At 39.2% G+C, this 20,263-nt stretch overlaps 1 protein-coding gene across 1 annotated transcript in view; it reads left to right on the top strand.

Moving 5' to 3' along the window:
- The window catches only part of LRP2 (LDL receptor related protein 2), a 220,105-nt gene that overhangs the window by 73,201 nt on the left and 126,641 nt on the right, over positions 1-20,263 (top strand). Inside the window, exons 11-16 of the mRNA XM_073019794.1 lie at positions 1,682-1,851; positions 2,604-2,827; positions 4,260-4,466; positions 7,000-7,202; positions 15,694-15,834; positions 17,358-17,561. Coding sequence (XP_072875895.1) covers positions 1,682-1,851; positions 2,604-2,827; positions 4,260-4,466; positions 7,000-7,202; positions 15,694-15,834; positions 17,358-17,561 — 1,149 coding nt within the window. The remainder of the gene's footprint in view (positions 1-1,681; positions 1,852-2,603; positions 2,828-4,259; positions 4,467-6,999; positions 7,203-15,693; positions 15,835-17,357; positions 17,562-20,263) is intronic.

Below are 20,263 nucleotides of genomic sequence, written 5' to 3'. Positions count from 1 at the left end.
TGCTCCCACGACTGAAGAATGGCCCATTTTCTACTTGTTTTTGCATAGAAATACCTGATTTGCTGTGTAGTAATTTTTAGGTTCAGCGGATTTTTAACAATTCAATTTGTTTATTTTTTGCATAGATAACATATATGTTCACACATTTTAAATTATAAGAAGATACGTAGTGAGATGCCTTCCTCCATACCTATTCCCCTCTGCATGGTTTTCACTTCTTCTTTCCCATGAGTAATTGCTGTTTCTTCATTTCAGTTCTAGAAGTTTCTTAATGAATAAATAAGATTGTACAAATATAGATATTTAACTGTATTTATATATCTATATATGGTAGTAAACTATATGCACAGTTCTGCATCTTGTGAATGTGCTTAAGATATTTTCCAGAGCTTTCCATATCAGCACATGAAGTTATTTCTTAATTATTTTATTTATTTATTTATTTATTTGTTTTTATTTATTTTTGAGAATGAGTCTTGCTCTGTTACCCAGGCTGGAGTGCAGTGGCACCATCTTGGCTCACTGCAACCTCCGCCTCCTGGGTTCAGGCAGTTCTCTGCCTCAGCCTCCCGAGTAGCTGGGACTACAGGCGTCTGCCACCACGCCCGGCTAATTTTTGTATTTTTAGTAGAGATGTGGTTTCACCATGTTAGCCAGAATAGTCTTGATCTCCTCACCTCGTAATCTACCCGCCTCGGCCTCCCAAAGTGCTGGGCCTCCCAAAGTGCTGGGATTACAGGCGTGAACCACTGCATCCAGCCTTACTTATTTATTTTTGAGACTGAGTCTCGCTCTTGTTGCCCAGGCTGGAGTGCAATGGCAAGATCTTGGCTCACTCAATCTCCGCCTCTTGGGTTCAAGTGGTTCTCCTGCCTCGGGCTCCTGAGTAGCTGAGATTACAGGCCCCCGCCCCACGCCCGGCTAATTTTTGTATTTTTAGTAGAAACGGGGTTTCCCCATGTTGGCCAGGCTGATTTCGAACTTCTGACTTCATGTGAGCCGCCTGCCTCAGCCCCTCAAAGTGCTGGGATTACAGGTGTGAGCCACTGCGCCTGGCCTTAATTATTATTATTTTTTTATAATAGCATAATATTCCTTTTTTTTGACATTCATAATTTGTTTAACTAGTCCTCTACCGATGAACTTTTATATCATTCCTTATCTTTTGCTATTGCCAATAAGACTGCAGTTAATACCTTGTTCATGTATCATTTTGCATACCTGTGAGTATACAGACAGATTTGGAACCACCATTACCATCTTTTTCAGAGTGATTTCCTGGTAATCTTTAAAATGTCTTCTGTGTTTAACAAAATCTAGAGTTGCACATGGGGCTAAGGAGCCCATATCATCAAGGAGCCTTGAAAATATCTGAGAAATACTCTCCTCAGTGTCGTTGAAAGTGCATTGGACTAGTATCCAGGATGCTTGAATTCTTACCAAATTCTTCCTAACTTACTGAGATTTTGGACACTTCATTAAGCCTTTTTGTGCCTCAATTTGCCCTTCTGTAAAATGGATAGAATGATAGCTATCTGTCTGCCTCAGAGGTTTATGTTAAAATCTGGTAAGACAACGTAGAAGATAGCATTTGAAAAAGCAGAAAGCATATCAGTTGTAAGCTACTTCACCATCCTTGCTCACCTGAAGGAGTGGTGATGCCTTCCTTCTTCACATTTAGTTGGCGAGGCCTCCATTATCTTCTCCAATGGTCGGGATTTGTTAATTGGTGATATTCATGGAAGGAGCTTCCGGATCCTAGTGGAGTCTCAGAATCGTGGAGTGGCCGTGGGTGTGGCTTTCCACTATCACCTGCAAAGAGTTTTTTGGACAGACACTGTGCAAAATAAGGTAAATAGAAATTGCAGGAGCTGAATGGAACCCTGAGCACAAAGTGTTGATAGCTTTTCACTTTTAGAGGGAGTAGAGGGGAAAGTTCCTTTGTTTTCTAACAAAAAAGGCCCTTGAGATATTTTATGTTAATCAGCACCTTTTCCATGCTATACTATTACATGTGACCTCTTAAACAAAGCAGTCTATTATATGGATTAGCCTTGAGCAACTTTTAATTTTATTCGAAGTGGAGTCCAAGAGCCTAATTAAAAGAAATAGTAGACATTCTTTCAAAACTGGATAGATATTTGGTGGTAATTTTTGAAATTTGATCATTTAAAATGTAAAAAGCACACTGCTTTTCTGGATGATAAAAATCAGATTTTTACCTGCATCTTCTAAATGGAACTGTAATTCGGGATCAAGTAACAAATATTGACAGTATTTTGTTTAATGGCCAAAATTTTGTTCCACTGTCTTATTTGGAAAGTGTGATGGGTTTAATTTCATCTTGGAGTAATGCAATGGAGATTTTTGAAACATAAATTTCAGAAACTCCTAAAGCGTTATGGAATTTTATTTATTTCTTCTTCTTACATTTTATTATACCATTAATACAATTCTCATTTATTTAAATAACTTGCATGAAATTTCTAAAAGTTGATAATTTAGATTTTTAGCAATTTTGGTTTGATTATAGCTAAAAAATCAAAACAAACCATGTAGTTAGTGATGCTGAGGAAATATAATAGTTTTGGTTTTTCTTTCAGGTTTTTTCAGTTGACATTCATGGTTTAAATATCCAAGAGGTTCTCAATGTTTCTGTTGAAACCCCAGAGAACCTGGCTGTGGACTGGGTTAATAATAAAATCTATCTGGTGGAAACCAAGGTCAACCGCATAGATATGGTAAATTTGGATGGAAGCTACCGGGTTACCCTTATAACTGAAAACTTGGGGCATCCTAGAGGAATTGCCGTGGACCCAACTGTTGGGTAAGTGATGTGAAAACATATTGATTCCTGTATTTTCAGAATTTTCTCTCTCTCTCTATACATTGAACATCAATTGGATTAATCAGAGGCTCATTCTGATTTCTTTTAGGCTCTGTACTCTAGAACCCATGTCTATTTTGTGCCCCTATTTTTATAAGCTTTAAGAGAGTTTATTAAATATGATCCTATGTGAGGACATGTCACCCAAACACACCTACTGGTGTACTAAAAATACTACTTGTTTTGGGGGTATGAACTTTATTCTTAGTGTTTGCCACATTTTCCTAGCTAAGAGATTGGATTCTGTGTTCTAACTCAATCTAATATTATTATTACAACTAAACATTACTTATGTTTCATTATTTTTAAGATGAGTAACATGAATTCGCTGTAAAGATTTTTAAAGACAGGAAAGCAGGTTAGAACTATTCCTTTCAGAACTTTCTTGATACAGGCTGGGATTGAGATATCAATGCTAATATCTCATTACAAGTTGTTCAGTCTGAATCAACCCAGAATCACTGATAATGCTTTTCTTCAGGTTTAAATTCAAATTTCCCAATCTTCACATTTGAGAAGTGTTATAGGAGACGTAGCTTTCTTCTAGAATTTCACAATTGGGTCTTAGGACCCTTGGATAAGCTTTAGGCTATTTTAGTCTTGGTGAATGATGATTATTCAGTTCTACTTCATTATATCAGCTATCCTTCTTGAAAATGATGGAAATGTTCTCTGTCTATGCTTCAGAATGGAAAATTGAGGAGCAAAATGGCTTGATAGCTTCTTTTAAAATGTATTTGTAAGTTTTCCTGGGTGTAAAAAAGAGAAGCAAAAGACAGATAAAGGAAATAGAGGAGGAAGTTCAGAAGGTGAATGTGATTTTTTTTTTTTTTTTTTGAGACAGGTTCTTGCTCTGTTGCCCAGGCTGGTGTGCAGCTGCACGATCACGTCATGCTGCAGCCTTGAACTTCTGGGCTCTAGCAATCCTCCCACCTCAGCTTCCTGAGTAGCTGAAACTATGGGCAAGTGCCATCATGCCCAGCTAATCTTTTAATTTTTGTAGAGATGGGGTCTTGCCATGTTGCCCAGGCTGGTCTCGAAATATGGGCCTCAAGCGATCCTTGTGCCTTGGCCTCCCAAAGTGCTGGCACCACAGGCATGAACCGCTGTGCCTGGCTGGCTGGATATGAACTTTTAGACTAGCATATTAGTGCATCATAGTAGTTGCTATTTGGAACTGTTGACTCTCCTGATTGACCCCCACAGTCTCTCTCTCTCTCTCTTTAAAATACTTAATTTCCCTGTTGCTTTATACTGTGGTTCTCTAATCAGCTGGATAAAATTTCCATTGATCCAAATACACTATTAAAAAAAATTCCCAGGTAAACTTGTAAAATACCAGATTCTTTCATCTTCTGTTTTTCTTTTGTAGTTATTTATTTTTCTCAGATTGGGAGAGCCTTTCTGGGGAACCTAAGTTGGAAAGGGCATTCATGGATGGCAGCAACCGTAAAGACTTGGTGAAAACAAAGCTGGGATGGCCTGCTGGGGTAACTCTGGATATGATATCGAAGCGTGTTTACTGGGTTGACTCTCGGTTTGATTACATTGAAACTGTAACTTACGATGGAATTCAAAGGTAAGAAGTATTTTGTATGGCTTTATGGTTTTATAAGTTGTGGGGAAAGTGCATAAAATGGCTGGAGAGAAACATCAAAGGACCAGAGTGAAAATATTGCTTTGTTGGTTGACATGATAGCTTTAATGACCTTTGTACTGATATTTGCTGAAGTGACTTGCTCTGTTTTGTTAACTTTTCTTGTGTCCCATAACGCAAGAGGTAAACCCTCATTAACTATAACCTCCAGTGTTTGTTCTTTGATTTCTCCTCTCCAACTACTCACCTAGTCCCAGATGATGCACATTATTTTCATTTACTCCAGAGTTCATTTGTACTTTGTTTCTCAAGATTACTTTCCCTTTTAATTTTCTAACTTTCCCCCAATAAATGCATGTTTTATTAGGTATTCGATGTTGCCTACTGGGAATTAATTGGATTTTACTCTGCTCTTATATATTTCAAATTTCAAGGAGAAATTCTTTGTATTGTACTTTTACCTGGTGTACAAAGATACTTAAACGGCAATATTTGAATGCAGAATATGGCTTTCTTTTTTTTTTTTTTTTTTTTTTTGAGAAGGAGTCTCACTCTGTCACCCAGGCTGGAGTGCAGTGATGCGATCTCAGTTCACTGCAATCTCCGCCTCCCAAGTTCAAGTGATTCTCCTGCCTCAGCCTCCCCAGTAGCTAGGATTACAAGCATACACCACCATGCCTGGCTAATTTTTGTATTTTTAGTAGAGATAACATTTCACCACGTTTCCCAGGCTGGTCCCAAAGTCCTAACCTCAAGTGATTCGCACACCTCGGCATCCCAAAGTGTTGGGATTACAGACATGAGCCACTACACCTGGCTGAATATGGCACATTTTTTTTTTCATCTTCGTACTCTGATTAGAGCTAACTATAACTTAATGTAAAAAAACTATTTTAGATCCTCTCCTTTTGGTATTTTCAAAAATTGGGTAAAACATGTTCTTCAAATTTTGACCCAAAATATTATTCTTGGGTGGATTCAGCAAATAGGCTGGTTAATTTAATTTTTCCCAATGACTTGATTTTATGTTTTCTCAACAAAAGCAATATTATAGTTTTGTTTCCTCTTATGTTTCCATTTTGTAAGGATAATATCACAGTTTGCCACTGGATTATATATCCTTAGAACAATCTCTGCTTCGTTAAATGAAGTGATTGGGTATTATTGTGGTGACTTCCTATCACTGAAACTGGCTTCCATAAGGAGAATATGAATACATTTTATGCAAAAATTAGCTAACCCAATAAGTCACATAAAAGAATTGTGAAATTGCCTAAATTTTTTATCTTTGGGATGTGTTAGCATTACATTATATAGTCTAACTTTTGCTAAAGTAAACTAAAGTAAAGCATAAAAGATAAAAATCAATGGAGTTTCGAAAAGATTTGAGTGGTTTGCTGGCTGTGAAGAAACATCAAAGAAATATTAAAGCTCACAAGTACAGCTGAAATTATAAAGTCATTGCCTCTCGCTTTGCCAGCAGGTGGCATTCACGGTTCTGGAATCTGCTAACTGAAAAAGAAATTATTCTCTAATCTTAATGTACCGTGTCACTGTGGAATGTTTCAAAGTATACACTAACCTGCCACCTTAGGTTTCTTTGTTTACTCCCCGTTAGTGTGTTTCCCAGCTTTAATATCTTCAAGTCTTTTCTTAGAGCTCTATTGTCCTTTTTAGTTATCAGGGTATGCTAATATTTTTCTTTGAGGTCTTTGTATTACGCCAAAATAAAGAAAATAAGAGTTTTCCCATATCAACCATCCTCTGCCTCACTCTGTTCATGTGTCTAACTGAATCATGGTTTATGGAGATGTAGTCATGGGGGGTTGTTTCAACAACGTAGTCATGTTGTTGATTTCCTCTCTTTGCTTAGTGCCTAATTTTACTTCTATTTTCTTCCCAGTTAAGTGGCTTTGGGCCTTCATTACAAGTATGATCAGTTGATAGTTCCATCAAGCAGATGCATAACAGTGGTAGTGGCATTGCTTCTTGCTCTCCTTACAGTGATGTCAGGAGCAGATCTGGGCATTTGCTGAGACTTTAATCCTACCGCTCACTGTCCTGCTCCCTAATTGCTAGGAAATGGTCAATGGTGCAGTGGAAAATAATTGGCAAAGGCATCTTTTCCCAGACTTCCAAAGTCTTGGAATACTCTTTCACCTATGGTATTCAATATGCTATTTCACATCTTAGCCTTTTAGATGTGGGGCAACCTAAAAGGAATGAAGATCAAAAGGGAAAACAGTAAATTCCAAAAAAGTCTAGGACAAGCTAAAGGATTGACTGGGACTGAAATGTAAGTCTCAAGCGTCTTTTCCAAGAGACAACATGAAAATCCTTCTATCATATGTAGATGGAAATATGTATACATCTAAAATGTATCTTTTCTATCTATTCCGTATTTGTGACAATAAATTACTTAGCTTTTCAGGCATTTAATTGAACTAACTGCAGCTTTAATTATAATAAAGCAAAACTAACAAATTGTATGATATATATATGTCTTTTATAACAGGAAGACTGTAGTTCATGGAGGCTCCCTCATTCCTCATCCCTTTGGAATAAGTTTATTTGAAGGTCAGGTATTCTTTACTGATTGGACAAAGATGGCTGTGCTGAAGGCAAACAAGTTCGCAGAGACCAACCCACAAGTGTACTACCAGGCTTCCCTGAGACCCTATGGAGTGACTGTTTACCATTCCCTCAGACAGCCCTATGGTAAGCCTCAGAACAGTGGTAACCATGCTTGGTACTGGACTTGGTGGAAAGATTTTCTCAAAGCTTTGGAAGTTAATAATGAGGGGTCTCATGTGATTTGGGTGGCATTCTCAAGTATATGAAGGGTTGGTTACCCGGAGTGTTAAACTCTCTGAAACTGGTTCTACAGATTAGGAGCATTCTGGAGAAATTGATGTATTTCAGAGTTAAATGCCAAATCTAGAGGGAATTTAGAGATTTATTTAACAGATGTTTATTGGCACCTGCAAAGATGCTTGGGGCTATAGCAGCTCACAAGCCAAACCAAAATACCTATCCTCATTCTACTGGGAAAAACATCTATTTCAAACTTCTAATATTACAGTTAAGGAAACAGGTCACATAGAAGAAAATGATATGTCTAAGTGTCCATTTTAGGCAATGTCAGAGCCATTTTTTTCTTCTTCTCTGTTGCATATGTATGTCACCTGTTCTTTGGTTCCGATTAATCTGTCATAGGCCAGCTGGGTTTGGTGTCTCTGGCTGGTCACTTATTTAAAAAAAAGAAATATTTTGATTCAGACACTGCTTAGTCTTCTGTTATTTTACCACATATTTTTTTTCTTTTTATTTTTTCTGAGATGGGGTTTTCACTATGTTGGCCAGACTTTTCTGGAACTCTTGGCTTCAAGCGATCCTCCTGCGTCGGCTTCCCAAAGTGTGGGGATTACAGGTGTGAGCCACTGTACCTGGCCTATCGTAAGCTTTGTTTATGTTTCCAGGTTATAGCTTGAGCTTTGATACGTCTATCTGGACTGCATATGGCTCCTTTCTGTATTTGCTTATGGATCAAAGAAAAATAAACATAAACTACACTATGTTGGTAGAAAGTTTAATATTGGTGAATAATAATTTAGAGGAAAACAGATTTGCTTTAAAACTCTCATGTTAAGTGGTGGATCTATTTGGGATGAAGAAAGACTACAAATTAATGCAGTTAGCAAAAGCCCAACCGCTAGAACTGACACGTTTAGATGAATATCCTTCAGTGTCATCATCCTGGGAAAATATATATTTGTCTAAAAATAGATATTTTATCTGAAAACATTTTTGGAAATATCTATTTGGAATAGTTTTTTTAAAAAAATTAATTAATAAATTAATAAATAAATTTATTATTATTATTATACTTTAAGTTCTAGGGTACATGTGCATAACGTGCAGGTTTGTTACATATGTATACTTGTGCCATGTTGGTGTGCTGCACCCATCAACTCGTCAGCACCCATCAACTCGTCATTTACATCAGGTATAACTCCCAATGCCATCCCTCCCCCCTCCCCCCTCCCCATGATAGGCCCCGGTGTATGATGTTCCCCTTCCCGAGTCCAAGTGATCTCATTGTTCAGTTCCCACCTATGAGTGAGAACATGCGGTGTTTGGTTTTCTGTTCTTGTGATAGTTTGCTGAGAATGATGGTTTCCAGCTGCATCCATCTCCCTACAAAGGACACAAACTCATCCTTTTTTATGGCTGCATAGTATTCCATGGTGTGTATGTGCCACATTTTCTTAATCCAGTCTGTCACTGATGGACATTTGGGTTGATTCCCAAGTCTTTGCTATTGTGAATAGTGCTGCAATAAACAAATGTGTGCATGTGTCTTTATAGCAGCATGATTTATAATCCTTTGGGTATATACCCAGTAATGGAATGGCTGGGTCATATGGTACTTCTAGTTCTAGATCGTTGAGGAATCGCCATACTGTTTTCCATAATGGTTGAACTAGTTTACAATCCCACCAACAGTGTAAAAGTGTTCCTGTTTCTCCACATCCTCTCCAGCACCTGTTGTTTCCTGACTTTTTAATGATCACCATTCTAACTGGTGTGAGATGGTATCTCATTGTGGTTTTGATTTGCATTTCTCTGATGGTCAGTGATGATGAGCATTTTTTCATGTGTCTGTTGGCTGTATGAATGTCTTCTTTTGAGAAATGTCTCTTCATATCCTTTGCCCACTTTTTGATGGGGTTGTTTGTTTCTTTCTTGTAAATTTGTTTGAGTTCTTTGTAGGTTCTGGATTTTAGCCCTTTGTCAGATGAGTAGATTGCAAAAATTTTCTCCCATTCTGTAGGTTGCCTGTTCACTCTGATGGTAGTTTCTTTTGCTGTGCAGAAGCTCTTTAGTTTAATGAGATCCCATTTGTCAATTTTGGCTTTTGTTGCCGTTGCTTTTGGTGTTTTAGACATGAAGTCTTTGCCCATGCCTATGTCCTGAATGGTACTACCTAGGTTTTCCTCTAGGGTTTTTATGGTATTAGGTCTAACATTTAAGTCTCTAATCCATCTTGAATTAATTTTCATATAAGGAGTAAGGAAAGGATCCAGTTTCAGCTTTCTACTTATGGCTAGCCAATTTTCCCAGCACCATTATAAATAGGGAATCCTTTCCCCATTTCTTGTTTCTCTCAGGTTTGTCAAAGATCAGATGGCTGTAGATGTGTGGTATTATTTCTGAGGACTCTGTTCTGTTCCATTGGTCTATATCTCTGTTTTGGTACCAGTACCATGCTGTTTTGGTTACTGTAGCCTTGTAGTATAGTTTGAAGTCAGGTAGCGTGATGCCTCCAGCTTTGTTCTTTTGACTTAGGATTGTCTTGGAGATGTGGGCTCTTTTTTGGTTCCATATGAACTTTAAAGCAGTTTTTTCCAATTCTGTGAAGAAACTCATTGGTAGCTTGATGGGGATGGCATTGAATCTATAAATAACCTTGGGCAGTATGGCCATTTTCATGATATTGATTCTTCCTATCCATGAGCATGGTATGTTCTTCCATTTGTTTGTGTCCTCTTTTATTTCACTGAGCAGTGGTTTGTAGTTCTCCTTGAAGAGGTCCTTTACATCCCTTGTAAGTTGGATTCCTAGGTATTTTATTCTCTTTGAAGCAATTGTGAATGGAAGTTCATTCATGATTTGGCTCTCTGTTTGTCTGTTACTGGTGTATAAGAATGCTTGTGATTTTTGCACATTAATTTTGTATCCTGAGACTTTGCTGAAGTTGCTTATCAGCTTAAGGAGATTTTGGGCTGAGACAATGGGGTTTTCTAAATATACAATCATGTCATCTGCAAAGAGGGACAATTTGACTTCTTCTTTTCCTAACTGAATACCCTTGATTTCTTTCTCTTGCCTGATTGCCCTAGCCAGAACTTCCAACACTATGTTGAATAGGAGTGGTGAGAGAGGGCATCCCTGTCTTGTGCCAGTTTTCAAAGGGAATTTTTCCAGTTTTTGCCCATTCAGTATGATATTGGCTGTGGGTTTGTCATAAATAGCTCTTATTATTTTGAGGTACGTTCCATCAATACCGAATTTATTGAGCGTTTTTAGCATGAAGGGCTGTTGAATTTTGTCAAAAGCCTTTTCTGCATCTATTGAGATAGTCATGTGGTTCTTGTCTTTGGTTCTGTTTATATGCTGGATTATGTTTATTGATTTGCGAATGTTGAACCAGCCTTGCATCCCAGGGATGAAGCCCACTTGATCATGGTGGATAAGCTTGTTGATGTGCTGCTGAATCTGGTTTGCCAGTATTTTATTGAGGATTTTTGCATCGATGTTCATCAGGGATATTGGTCTAAAATTCTCTTTTTTTGTTGTGTCTCTGCCAGGCTTTGGTATCAGGATGATGTTGGCCTCATAAAATGAGTTCGGGAAGATTCCCTCTTTTTCTATTGATTGGAATAGTTTCAGAAGGAATGGTACCAGCTCCTCCTTGTACCTCTGGTAGAATTCAGCTGTGAATCCATCTGGTCCTGGACTTTTTTTGGTTGGTAGGCTATTAATTATTGCCTCAATTTCAGAGCCTGCTATTGGTCTATTCAGAGATTCAACTTCTTCCTGGTTTAGTCTTGGGAGAGTGTAAGTGTCCAGGAAATTATCCATTTCTTCTAGATTTTCCAGTTTATTTGCGTAGAGGTGTTTATACTATTCTCTGATGGTAGTTTGTATTTCTGTGGGGTCAGTGGTGATATCCCCTTTATCATTTTTTATTGCATCTATTTGATTCTTCTCTCTTTTCTTCTTGATTAGTCTTGCTAGTGGTCTATCAATTTTGTTGATCTTTTCAAAAAACCAACTCCTGGATTCATTAATTTTTTGGAGGGTTTTTTGTGTCTCTATCTCCTTCAGTTCTGCTCTGATCTTAGTTATTTCTTGCCTTCTGCTAGCTTTCGAATGTGTTTGCTCTTGCTTCTCTAGTTCTTTTAATTGTGATGTTAGAGTGTCAATTTTAGATCTTTCCTGCTTTCTCTTGTGGGCATTTAGTGCTATAAATTTCCCTCTACACACTGCTTTAAATGTGTCCCAGAGATTCTGGTATGTTGTATCTTTGTTCTCATTGGTTTCAAAGAACATCTTTATTTCTGCCTTCATTTCATTATGTACCCAGTAGTCATTCAGGAGCAGGTTGTTCAGTTTCCATGTAGTTGAGCGGTTTTGATTGAGTTTCTTAGTCCTGAGTTCTAGTTTGATTGCACTGTGGTCTGAGAGACAGTTTGTTATAATTTCTGTTCTTGTACATTTGCTGAGGAGTGCTTTACTTCCAATTATGTGGTCAATTTTGGAATAAGTGTGATGTGGTGCTGAGAAGAATGTATATTCTGTTGATTTGGGGTGGAGAGTTCTATAGATGTCTATTAGGTCTGCTTGCTGCAGAGATGAGTTCAATTCCTGGATATCCTTGTTAACTTTCTGTCTCATTGATCTGTCTAGTGTTGACAGTGGAGTGTTGAAGTCTCCCATTATTATTGTATGGGAGTCTAAGTCTCTTTGTAAGTCTCTAAGGACTTGCTTTATGAATCTGGGTGCTCCTGTATTGGGTGCATATATATTTAGGATAGTTAGCTCTTCCTGTTGAATTGATCCCTTTACCATTATGTAATGGCCTTCTTTGTCTCTTTTGATCTTTGATGGTTTAAAGTCTGCTTTATCAGAGACTAGTATTGCAACCCCTGCTTTTTTTGTTCTCCATTTGCTTGGTAAATCTTCCTCCATCCCTTTATTTTGAGCCTCTGTATGTCTCTGCATGTGAGATGGGTCTCCTGAATACAGCAGACTGATGGGTCTTGACTCTTTATCCAGTTTGCCAGTCTGTGTCTTTTAATTGGAGCATTTAGTCCATTTACATTTAAGGTTAAGATTGTTATGTGTGAACTTGATCCTGCCATTATGATATTAACTGGTTATTTTGCTCATTAGTTGATGCAGTTTCTTCCTAGCCTCGATGGTCTTTACATTTTGGCATGTTTTTGCAATGGCTGGTACCGGTTGTTCCTTTCCATGTTTAGTGCTTCCTTCAGGGTCTCTTGTAAGGCAGGCCTAGTGGTGACAAAATCTCTAAGCATTTGCTTATCTGTAAAGGATTTTATTTCTCCTTCACTTATGAAACTTAGTTTGGCTGGATATAAAATTCTGGGTTTAAAATTCTTTTCTTTAAGAATGTTGAATATTAGCCCCCACTCTCTTCTGGCTTGTAGAGTTTCTGCCGAGAGATCTGCTGTTAGTCTGATGGGCTTCCCTTTGTGGGTAACCCGACCTTTCTCTCTGGCTGCCCTTAAGATCTTTTCCTTCATTTCAACTTTGGTGAATCTGGCAATTATGTGTCTTGGAGTTGCTCTTCTCGAGGAGTATCTTTGTGGCGTTCTCTGTATTTCCTGGATTTGAATGTTGGCCTGCCCTACTAGGTTGGGGAAGTTCTCCTGGATGATATCCTGAAGAGTGTTTTCCAACTTGGTTCCATTTTCCCCCTCACTTTCAGGCACCCCAATCAGACGTAGATTTGGTCTTTTTACATAATCCCATACTTCTTGCAGGCTTTGTTCATTTCTTTTTCTTCTTTTTTCTTTTGGTTTCTCTTCTCGCTTCATCTCATTCATTTGATCCTCAATTGCTGATACTCTTTCTTCCAGTTGATCGAGTCGGTTACCGAAGCTTGTGCATTTGTCACGTATTTCTCGTGTCATGGTTTTCATCTCTTTCATTTCGTTTATGACCTTCTCTGCATTAATTACTCTAGCTATCAATTCTTCCACTTTTTTTTCAAGATTTTTAGTTTCTTTGCACTGGGCACATAATTCCTCCTTTAGCTCTGAGAAGTTTGATGGACTGAAGCCTTCTTCTCTCACCTCGTCAAAGTCATTCTCCGTCCAGCTTTGATCCGTTGCTGGCGATGAGCTGCACTCCTTTGCCGGGGGAGATGCGCTCTTATTTTTTGAATTTCCAACTTTTCTGCCCTGCTTTTTCCCCATCTTTGTGGTTTTATCTGCCTCTGGTCTTTGATGATGGTGACGTACTGATGGGGTTTTGGTGTAGGTGTCCTTCCTGTTTGATAGTTTTCCTTCTAACAGTCAGGACCCTCAGCTGTAGGTCTGTTGGAGATTGCTTGAGGTCCACTCCAGACCCTGTTTGCCTGGGTATCAGCAGCAGAGGCTGCAGAAGATAGAATATTGCTGAACAGCGAGTGTACCTGTCTGATTCTTGCTTTGGAAGCTTCCTCTCAGGGGTGTACTCCACCCTGTGAGGTGTGGGGTGTCAGACTGCCCCTAGTGGGAGATGTCTCCCAGTTAGGCTACTCAGGGGTCAGGGACCCACTTGAGCAGGCAGTCTGTCCCTTCTCAGATCTCAACCTCCGTGTTGGGAGATCCACTGCTCTCTTCAAAGCTGTTAGAGTCATTTGCGTCTGCAGAGGTTTCTGCTGCTTTTGTTGTTGTTTAGCTGTGCCCTGTCCCCAGAGGTGGAGTCTACAGAGACAGGCAGGTTTCCTTGAGCTGCTGTGAGCTCCACCCAGTTCCAGCTTCCCAGCGGCTTTGTTTACCTACTTAAGCCTCAGCAATGGCGGGCGCCCCTTCCCCAGCCTTGCTGCTGCCTTGTGGTTAGATCGCAGACTGCTGTGCTAGCAATGAGGGAGGCTCCGTGGGCGTGGGACCCTCCCGGCCAGGTGTGGCATATAATCTCCTGGTGTGCCCGTTTGCTTAAAGCACAGTATTTGGGTGGGAGTTACCCGATTTTCCAGGTGTTGTGTGTCTCAGTTCCCCTGGCTAGGAAAAGGGATTCCCTTCCCCCTTGCGCTTCCCAGGTGAGGCGATGCCTTGCCCTTCTTCAGCTCTCGCTGGTTGGGCTGCAGCAGCTGACCAGCACCGATTGTCCGGCACTCCCTAGTGAGATATACCCAGTACCTCAGTTGAAAATGCAGAAATCACCGGTCTTCTGTGTCGCTCGTGCTGGGAGTTGGAGACTGGAGCTGTTCTTATTCCGCCATCTTGCTCCGCCCCCTTTGGAATAGTTTTTACACTCAACTCACAACTAACCTCACACCTGCCCTCACATTAGATCCACTAGAGCAATGATCAATGTGATCACTCAAATTACTATTTTCATTATTTGGCTCAAAATGACATCTGCCTATTGTTTCACCAAATCAATCCACCTGAGAAGATAAAGAGAATATTTTAAAGAAAGTCAAAGGCTAAGAAAACAATTTTAAAAGCAGATATAAAATTTCTAGTTGTGGCAGTGATCTTCCTAAGGTCACTACTTTGAGAGTGGCTTTTGGAAGTATTAACTGGTTTGTGTTGCAGACATTTAAAGTTTTGGAATCAGATCTGGCTTTGAATCCCAGTCAAGCTGTTTAGCTGCTGAATAATGCTGGGCAAGTTATTTAACTGTTTAGATTATTAGTTTCCTCCTCTGTAAAATTGGAGGACTAATGCTTACCTCTTAGAGCTATTGGTTGTTAAGTTGGTTTACTTACAAAGTAAGCGTCCAGTAATATTTATTATATCCTACAAATGGCAAAAAAGCAGTGAAGTATGGGTTTTCTTTTGGCAGTTATTTCTAATCATGGAGGATAGCAGACATACTCTGACATAATTATTGGGGAGAAAGTTTTTTTTTTTTTTTTTTTTTTTGAGATGGAGTCTCGCTCTATCACCCAGGCTGGAGTGCAGTGGCGCGATCTCAGCTCACTGCAAGCTCCGCCTCCCGGGTTCACACCATTCTCCTGCCTCAGCCTCCCGTGGAGCTGGGACTACAGGCGCCCGCTAGCATGCTCGGCTAATTTTTTGTATTTTTAGTAGAGACGGGGTTTCACCATGTTAGCCAGGATGGTCTCGATCTCCTGACCTCACGATCCTCCCGTCTCGGCCTCCCAAAGTGCTGGGATTACAGGCATGAGCCACCGCGCCCGGCAGGGGAGAAAGTTTAAGGAGTCTTTTCTTTTTTTTTTTGCCACCATCAATTGGAGAGTGGATAGGAGAGCAGCAGTGATATTGGGAGGGTTAATGTAGCCAGATGTGGATGTATTCATTAGTAACCAGTAGTAATGTTTTCAATACGTTGCTAATCCATTACTCTATTTCACCTATAGGTGAAAAGGGCTAGAAGTGGCTTCGTGTTTTGGATAGTTACACATTTATAATTGCAATTTAACCCTGTGCATTTTTCCCTCCAGCGACCAATCCGTGTAAAGATAACAATGGAGGCTGTGAGCAGGTCTGTGTCCTCAGTCACAGAACAGATAATGATGGTTTGGGTTTCCGTTGCAAGTGCACGTTTGGCTTCCAGCTGGATACAGATGAGCGCCACTGCATTGGTAAGAAGTCTGTTTTGGACGTTGTTGGCAGGTGGCACAGGTGTATGTGTGTCCAAACCTGTAACTAGACTAACTGCTGTTCTTGAACTGGACCAGCTCCCTGTGTAACTTCTTCACTGCAGATAAGCTTTCTGTAGCCCACAGAGCATCTTCCTTGGTAGGCACCACTTCTACTATACGCAGAACTATGTTCAAAAATGTAAATTTCTGTCTTTTGGGATTTTGTTTTAATCCCATATCTAAGGTTTTCTTGGGTTCCCTTTCCCCTTTGTTTGTTTCCTGAAACCTTTTTCTCCTATTAACTATCGTCTTGAAATTCCATGTGGTTGAACTTTGAACTCTTTTCTATACCATGTATACCTTTTCCACTTTAGATGTTAGCCTTAACTTTGATGGGAAGAGTTGTACTTCTCCGCACTTTGACTTCTCCTAGACCACCACGTACTCCCCTTTCAACCAGGTAATCACATCTGAATCCCATCTGGCTTTTTTTTTTCTCTCTCTCTGTATTCCAAAGTGAACCCCTGAGCATTGGGGTAGCTCAGTTCCTCACACAGGTTTTCATCTTTCAGTTCAAACTTTCTTGTATCTGCCTCCATATTCCTGATTTCATTCTTACCTTGAAGGTTTCCTTTCTTCCTCTTTGGTTTCTTATACATCTATTCATACTTAAGCCATTGCCTGGGCCCTAGCTAATGATGAAATGCACTCCTGTAATATTTGTTTTTCTTATTTTCACTTGTACAATTCTCCTTTCTGTGCCTGTGACAAATTCTTGCTCTCCAGATGTTGCTGTTTCTAGCGTAGTATATAAATTCTTTTATTCTAACCAGACAAATTTGTTAACTTCTTAGGTAGTTTTAGATTCAGAAAAATCACCCTCATTTAAAAAATACCATGTATTTCTAACTATTATATCAATAGTGCATTGTCTAATAATTTTGCTTTTAAATTCCATTCCTGCAATTTTTATCTTCGTCTTGGGCATACCTCCTTCATCTTCTTGATTCCCTGACATACTGTCACAATCTCCTATTTGATTTTAAACATTACTTCTTACCTATTTCCTTTATCCCTCCCCTTCCTTCTCTGCTTTCACTCCTTTATATCTTTATGTTCCTGATTGCTGTTAATTATCTTGGTATCTACAGTAAGGTTCTTGGTGTAGATCTCTATGCAGAAGTTAATCCAACTTGAGGATTATTATGGAATTATTATAGAGTTCAGCTAATACTATTTTATAAATTAAGCATATGGATATCATTTTTCATATAAATAAATATTAAGGATACATTTCTTAGGAATAAGGAAGATTCTAATACTTGTATCACCCTCATAGATGCTTATCTTTTTTTCTTCCCTCTATTATTTCTAATTATGCTTTCCAAAAATTTATTTTTACATTTATTTCAGAATTATATTTTATAATTTAAAGTTTGGTCTGTGGATACATTTATTTGGAATTTGGGAGGAGGGGAAAGAACCATGCTGTGGCTGACTGTGCTGTGTTCTTCTTCCTACAGCTGTTCAGAATTTCCTCATTTTTTCATCCCAAGTTGCTATTCGTGGGATCCCGTTCACCTTGTCTACCCAGGAAGATGTCATGGTTCCAGTTTCGGGGAATCCTTCTTTCTTTGTTGGGATTGATTTTGATGCCCAGGACAGCACTATCTTTTTTTCAGATATGTCAAAACACATGATTTTTAAACAAAAGATTGATGGCACAGGTGAGAAACGTTTCTCTCTGTGTGTGTGCATGTTTTGCCTTTTTATTGCAATGATACTTATAACTTGATAATTAAAACTCGGTATCTAATTTTTAAGCAGAGTCTTTACTAAGCCTCCTAATAGTTTTAGGTTGAGAAAATAAATTTATTGCTTTTTTGTGGATTAAGGTAAAACAAACACCTTTCCTTTATTTTAGAAACAAGTTATTTTTGGGAACAGAGATGGGAGGATTGCTTGAGTTTGACACCAGCCTGGACAACATAGTAAGATTCCACTTGTACCAAGAAAAGAAAAAAATTAGCCAGGCATGGTGGTATGCACCTGTAGTCCCCACTACTTGGCAGGCTGCAATGGAAGGATTGTTTGAGCCCAGGAGTTCCAGGCTGCAGTGAACTATGACCATACCATTGCACTCCAGCTTGGGCAACAGAGTGCAACCCTATCTTGAAAAAAAGAGTTAACGAATGTGTGTGTATTTTAACAATGACCAATATTAACAAAAAAGGAATGTCAAGTATATGAGAGCCATTAACAGATTAATTGACTAGAAGCTGTTTTTCACACTCAAGTAGCCAGATTGATTAAAGGGGAAGACATCTCTTCAGGAATGCTGGACTATGTAAATGCCAATGGTTCAGCTTGTATTAGTAATAAAATTTGTAAGCAATATAACATACCAACTAAGAGGGCCAGCTTAGGAGCTATGCTGCCTACTTCCGAATTCCAGCTTCCCACATTTTCTAGCTTTGTAACCTTGGGCAAGTTACTCAATTTCCTTATGCCTCAATTTTTTAATCTGGAAAATATGCAGATCATAAGGTTGTTGAGAGAATTTTTGGCTACTACATGTAAACACCTAGAGTAATGGCTAGAAAATAGTAAATATTCGGTAAATGTTGGATACCATTATATCTGTTCTCAATATAAAGCCATATTGCCCACCCTACCGTGTCCCCAATCCAGACCTGCTCTGGGGAGGGAACAGTTCTTTTGACTGTTTCTTCTTTTGTTTGTCTCCATGTTTCTAGATGCTTTGTTTATACTTCTATTTCTTGATTTATCATTTTTGGTATTTACTTCCGTGTTCTAGGTGGGCATTTTGCTTTCTTACATCATTCTTCTGTCCCAGCTTCTGAGTTCTCTCCCCCCATTCTCCTTAAAAAGCTAGATTATACTTTTGGTTACATTAATAATGTGTGTTTATATTATTAACATAATATGAATATAAATATTGTTCACTGCTCAGCCAATTCTAGGATGACATTTCTTGACAATTTTTGACAATTGCCATATCTTCATTTGCTTAGTTTTAAAATATAACAATCATGCATTTTCCCCAAAGGCTCCAATAGCTCTATCAAATGCCTGTACAAAGACAGAAAACAGCCTATAATTTTTTTTTCCTTCTGAGACCCCTATACTGTGTTCCGGTTGGGACTTGTTTTCTCTGGCCTGGTGCACGGCTCTTATCTTCTGACTTCTCTTTGCCACTCCCCTGTGCTGGACCTTCTGTTTGTGGCAGGCCATTTATTTCTTTTTCTAGATTTATTTCCTCATTTTGCTGAAACATGTTATATAATAGCTTCCTGAGAAGCATAAGTAGGTGGCATATATTTTGAGTCTTTGAATGTCTGTGAGCGTTTTATTTTGCTCTCCTTTTGACTGTTTGGCTGGGTACAGGTTGCAAGTTAATTTAAATCTGGAATTTGAAAACATTGCTCCAGTGACCTCTAATATCTAGCGTTGAGTCCAGTGCCATTCTGAGTACCATTTCTGTGGATATGACCTTGATATGGATATGGATATGACATTAAAAATTAATCTTCCTCTGTTTCCATTTTCTCTGGATTCCTTTTCCTTTTGATTTCTTTTCACCTTTCTTCTTTGTGATGGAAGCGTTCTCCAAATGTCTGAGTTGCTAGTTTGGTATTTAGGGTGAGGTTATAAAACCTGACCTGAAAGTCTGTACGTGGGGACAGGCCTTGTCAGCTGGTGAGCTTCAGACAGGGAGGTGGCTTGGCTACCAGACTGCTCCCCAAGGCAGCATTAGTGAGTCTTTTCTGGAGATGATCAATTTCTCCTTCATAGATGCTTCCATTCTCCTTCTTGGGGTAAGGGGAAGATGTGGGGAGATGGTGGTCTGTTCTGGGGGTGGTTAATTTCTCCTTCATAGATGCTTTCATTCTCCTTCTTGGTGTAAGGGGGAGATATGGGGAAATGGTGGTCTGTTCTGGGAGTGGGCAGAGGAAAGGGAGCTGAGGGCACCCTTTCAGTATTCCTATAATCCTCCTGTACTCAGTTCCACGTCCATCTCAGTTCTCCATTGAAGACTGTGCTCTGAACCCATAGCCATTCTGCTTCAGCTCCTCCAGAAAAGAAAATCTGTGGTCCATTAGAGGAGATAGAGGAGTGGCGTGACACTCAGGATCTGGGAGGGACCTAGGCATTGGATTGCTCCTTTTCCTGACTTTATCTGAGCCCCTTAGTTCCTTGCCCCTGTCTTTCTTAGGACCTGGTGCCTCTGAGTGTGAGTGCACTGAGGCTTCTGCACATGTGGATGTGTGTCTGTCTTCTGTTGACACTTAGTTTGTAGCATTTTCCCCTTCTTGATTGAGTTATCACTCCTCCAATACCTTACTTTTAAAATATTTGTTGGAATTGCTCATCTGCTGTTATTTTACTGTCTTTTAAGTAGCGTTTG

Source organism: Chlorocebus sabaeus, chromosome 10 (genome assembly GCF_047675955.1).
Source record: "Chlorocebus sabaeus isolate Y175 chromosome 10, mChlSab1.0.hap1, whole genome shotgun sequence".
Lineage (NCBI taxonomy): Eukaryota > Metazoa > Chordata > Mammalia > Primates > Cercopithecidae > Chlorocebus > Chlorocebus sabaeus.
This window is presented reverse-complemented; position numbering and strand designations above follow the sequence as displayed.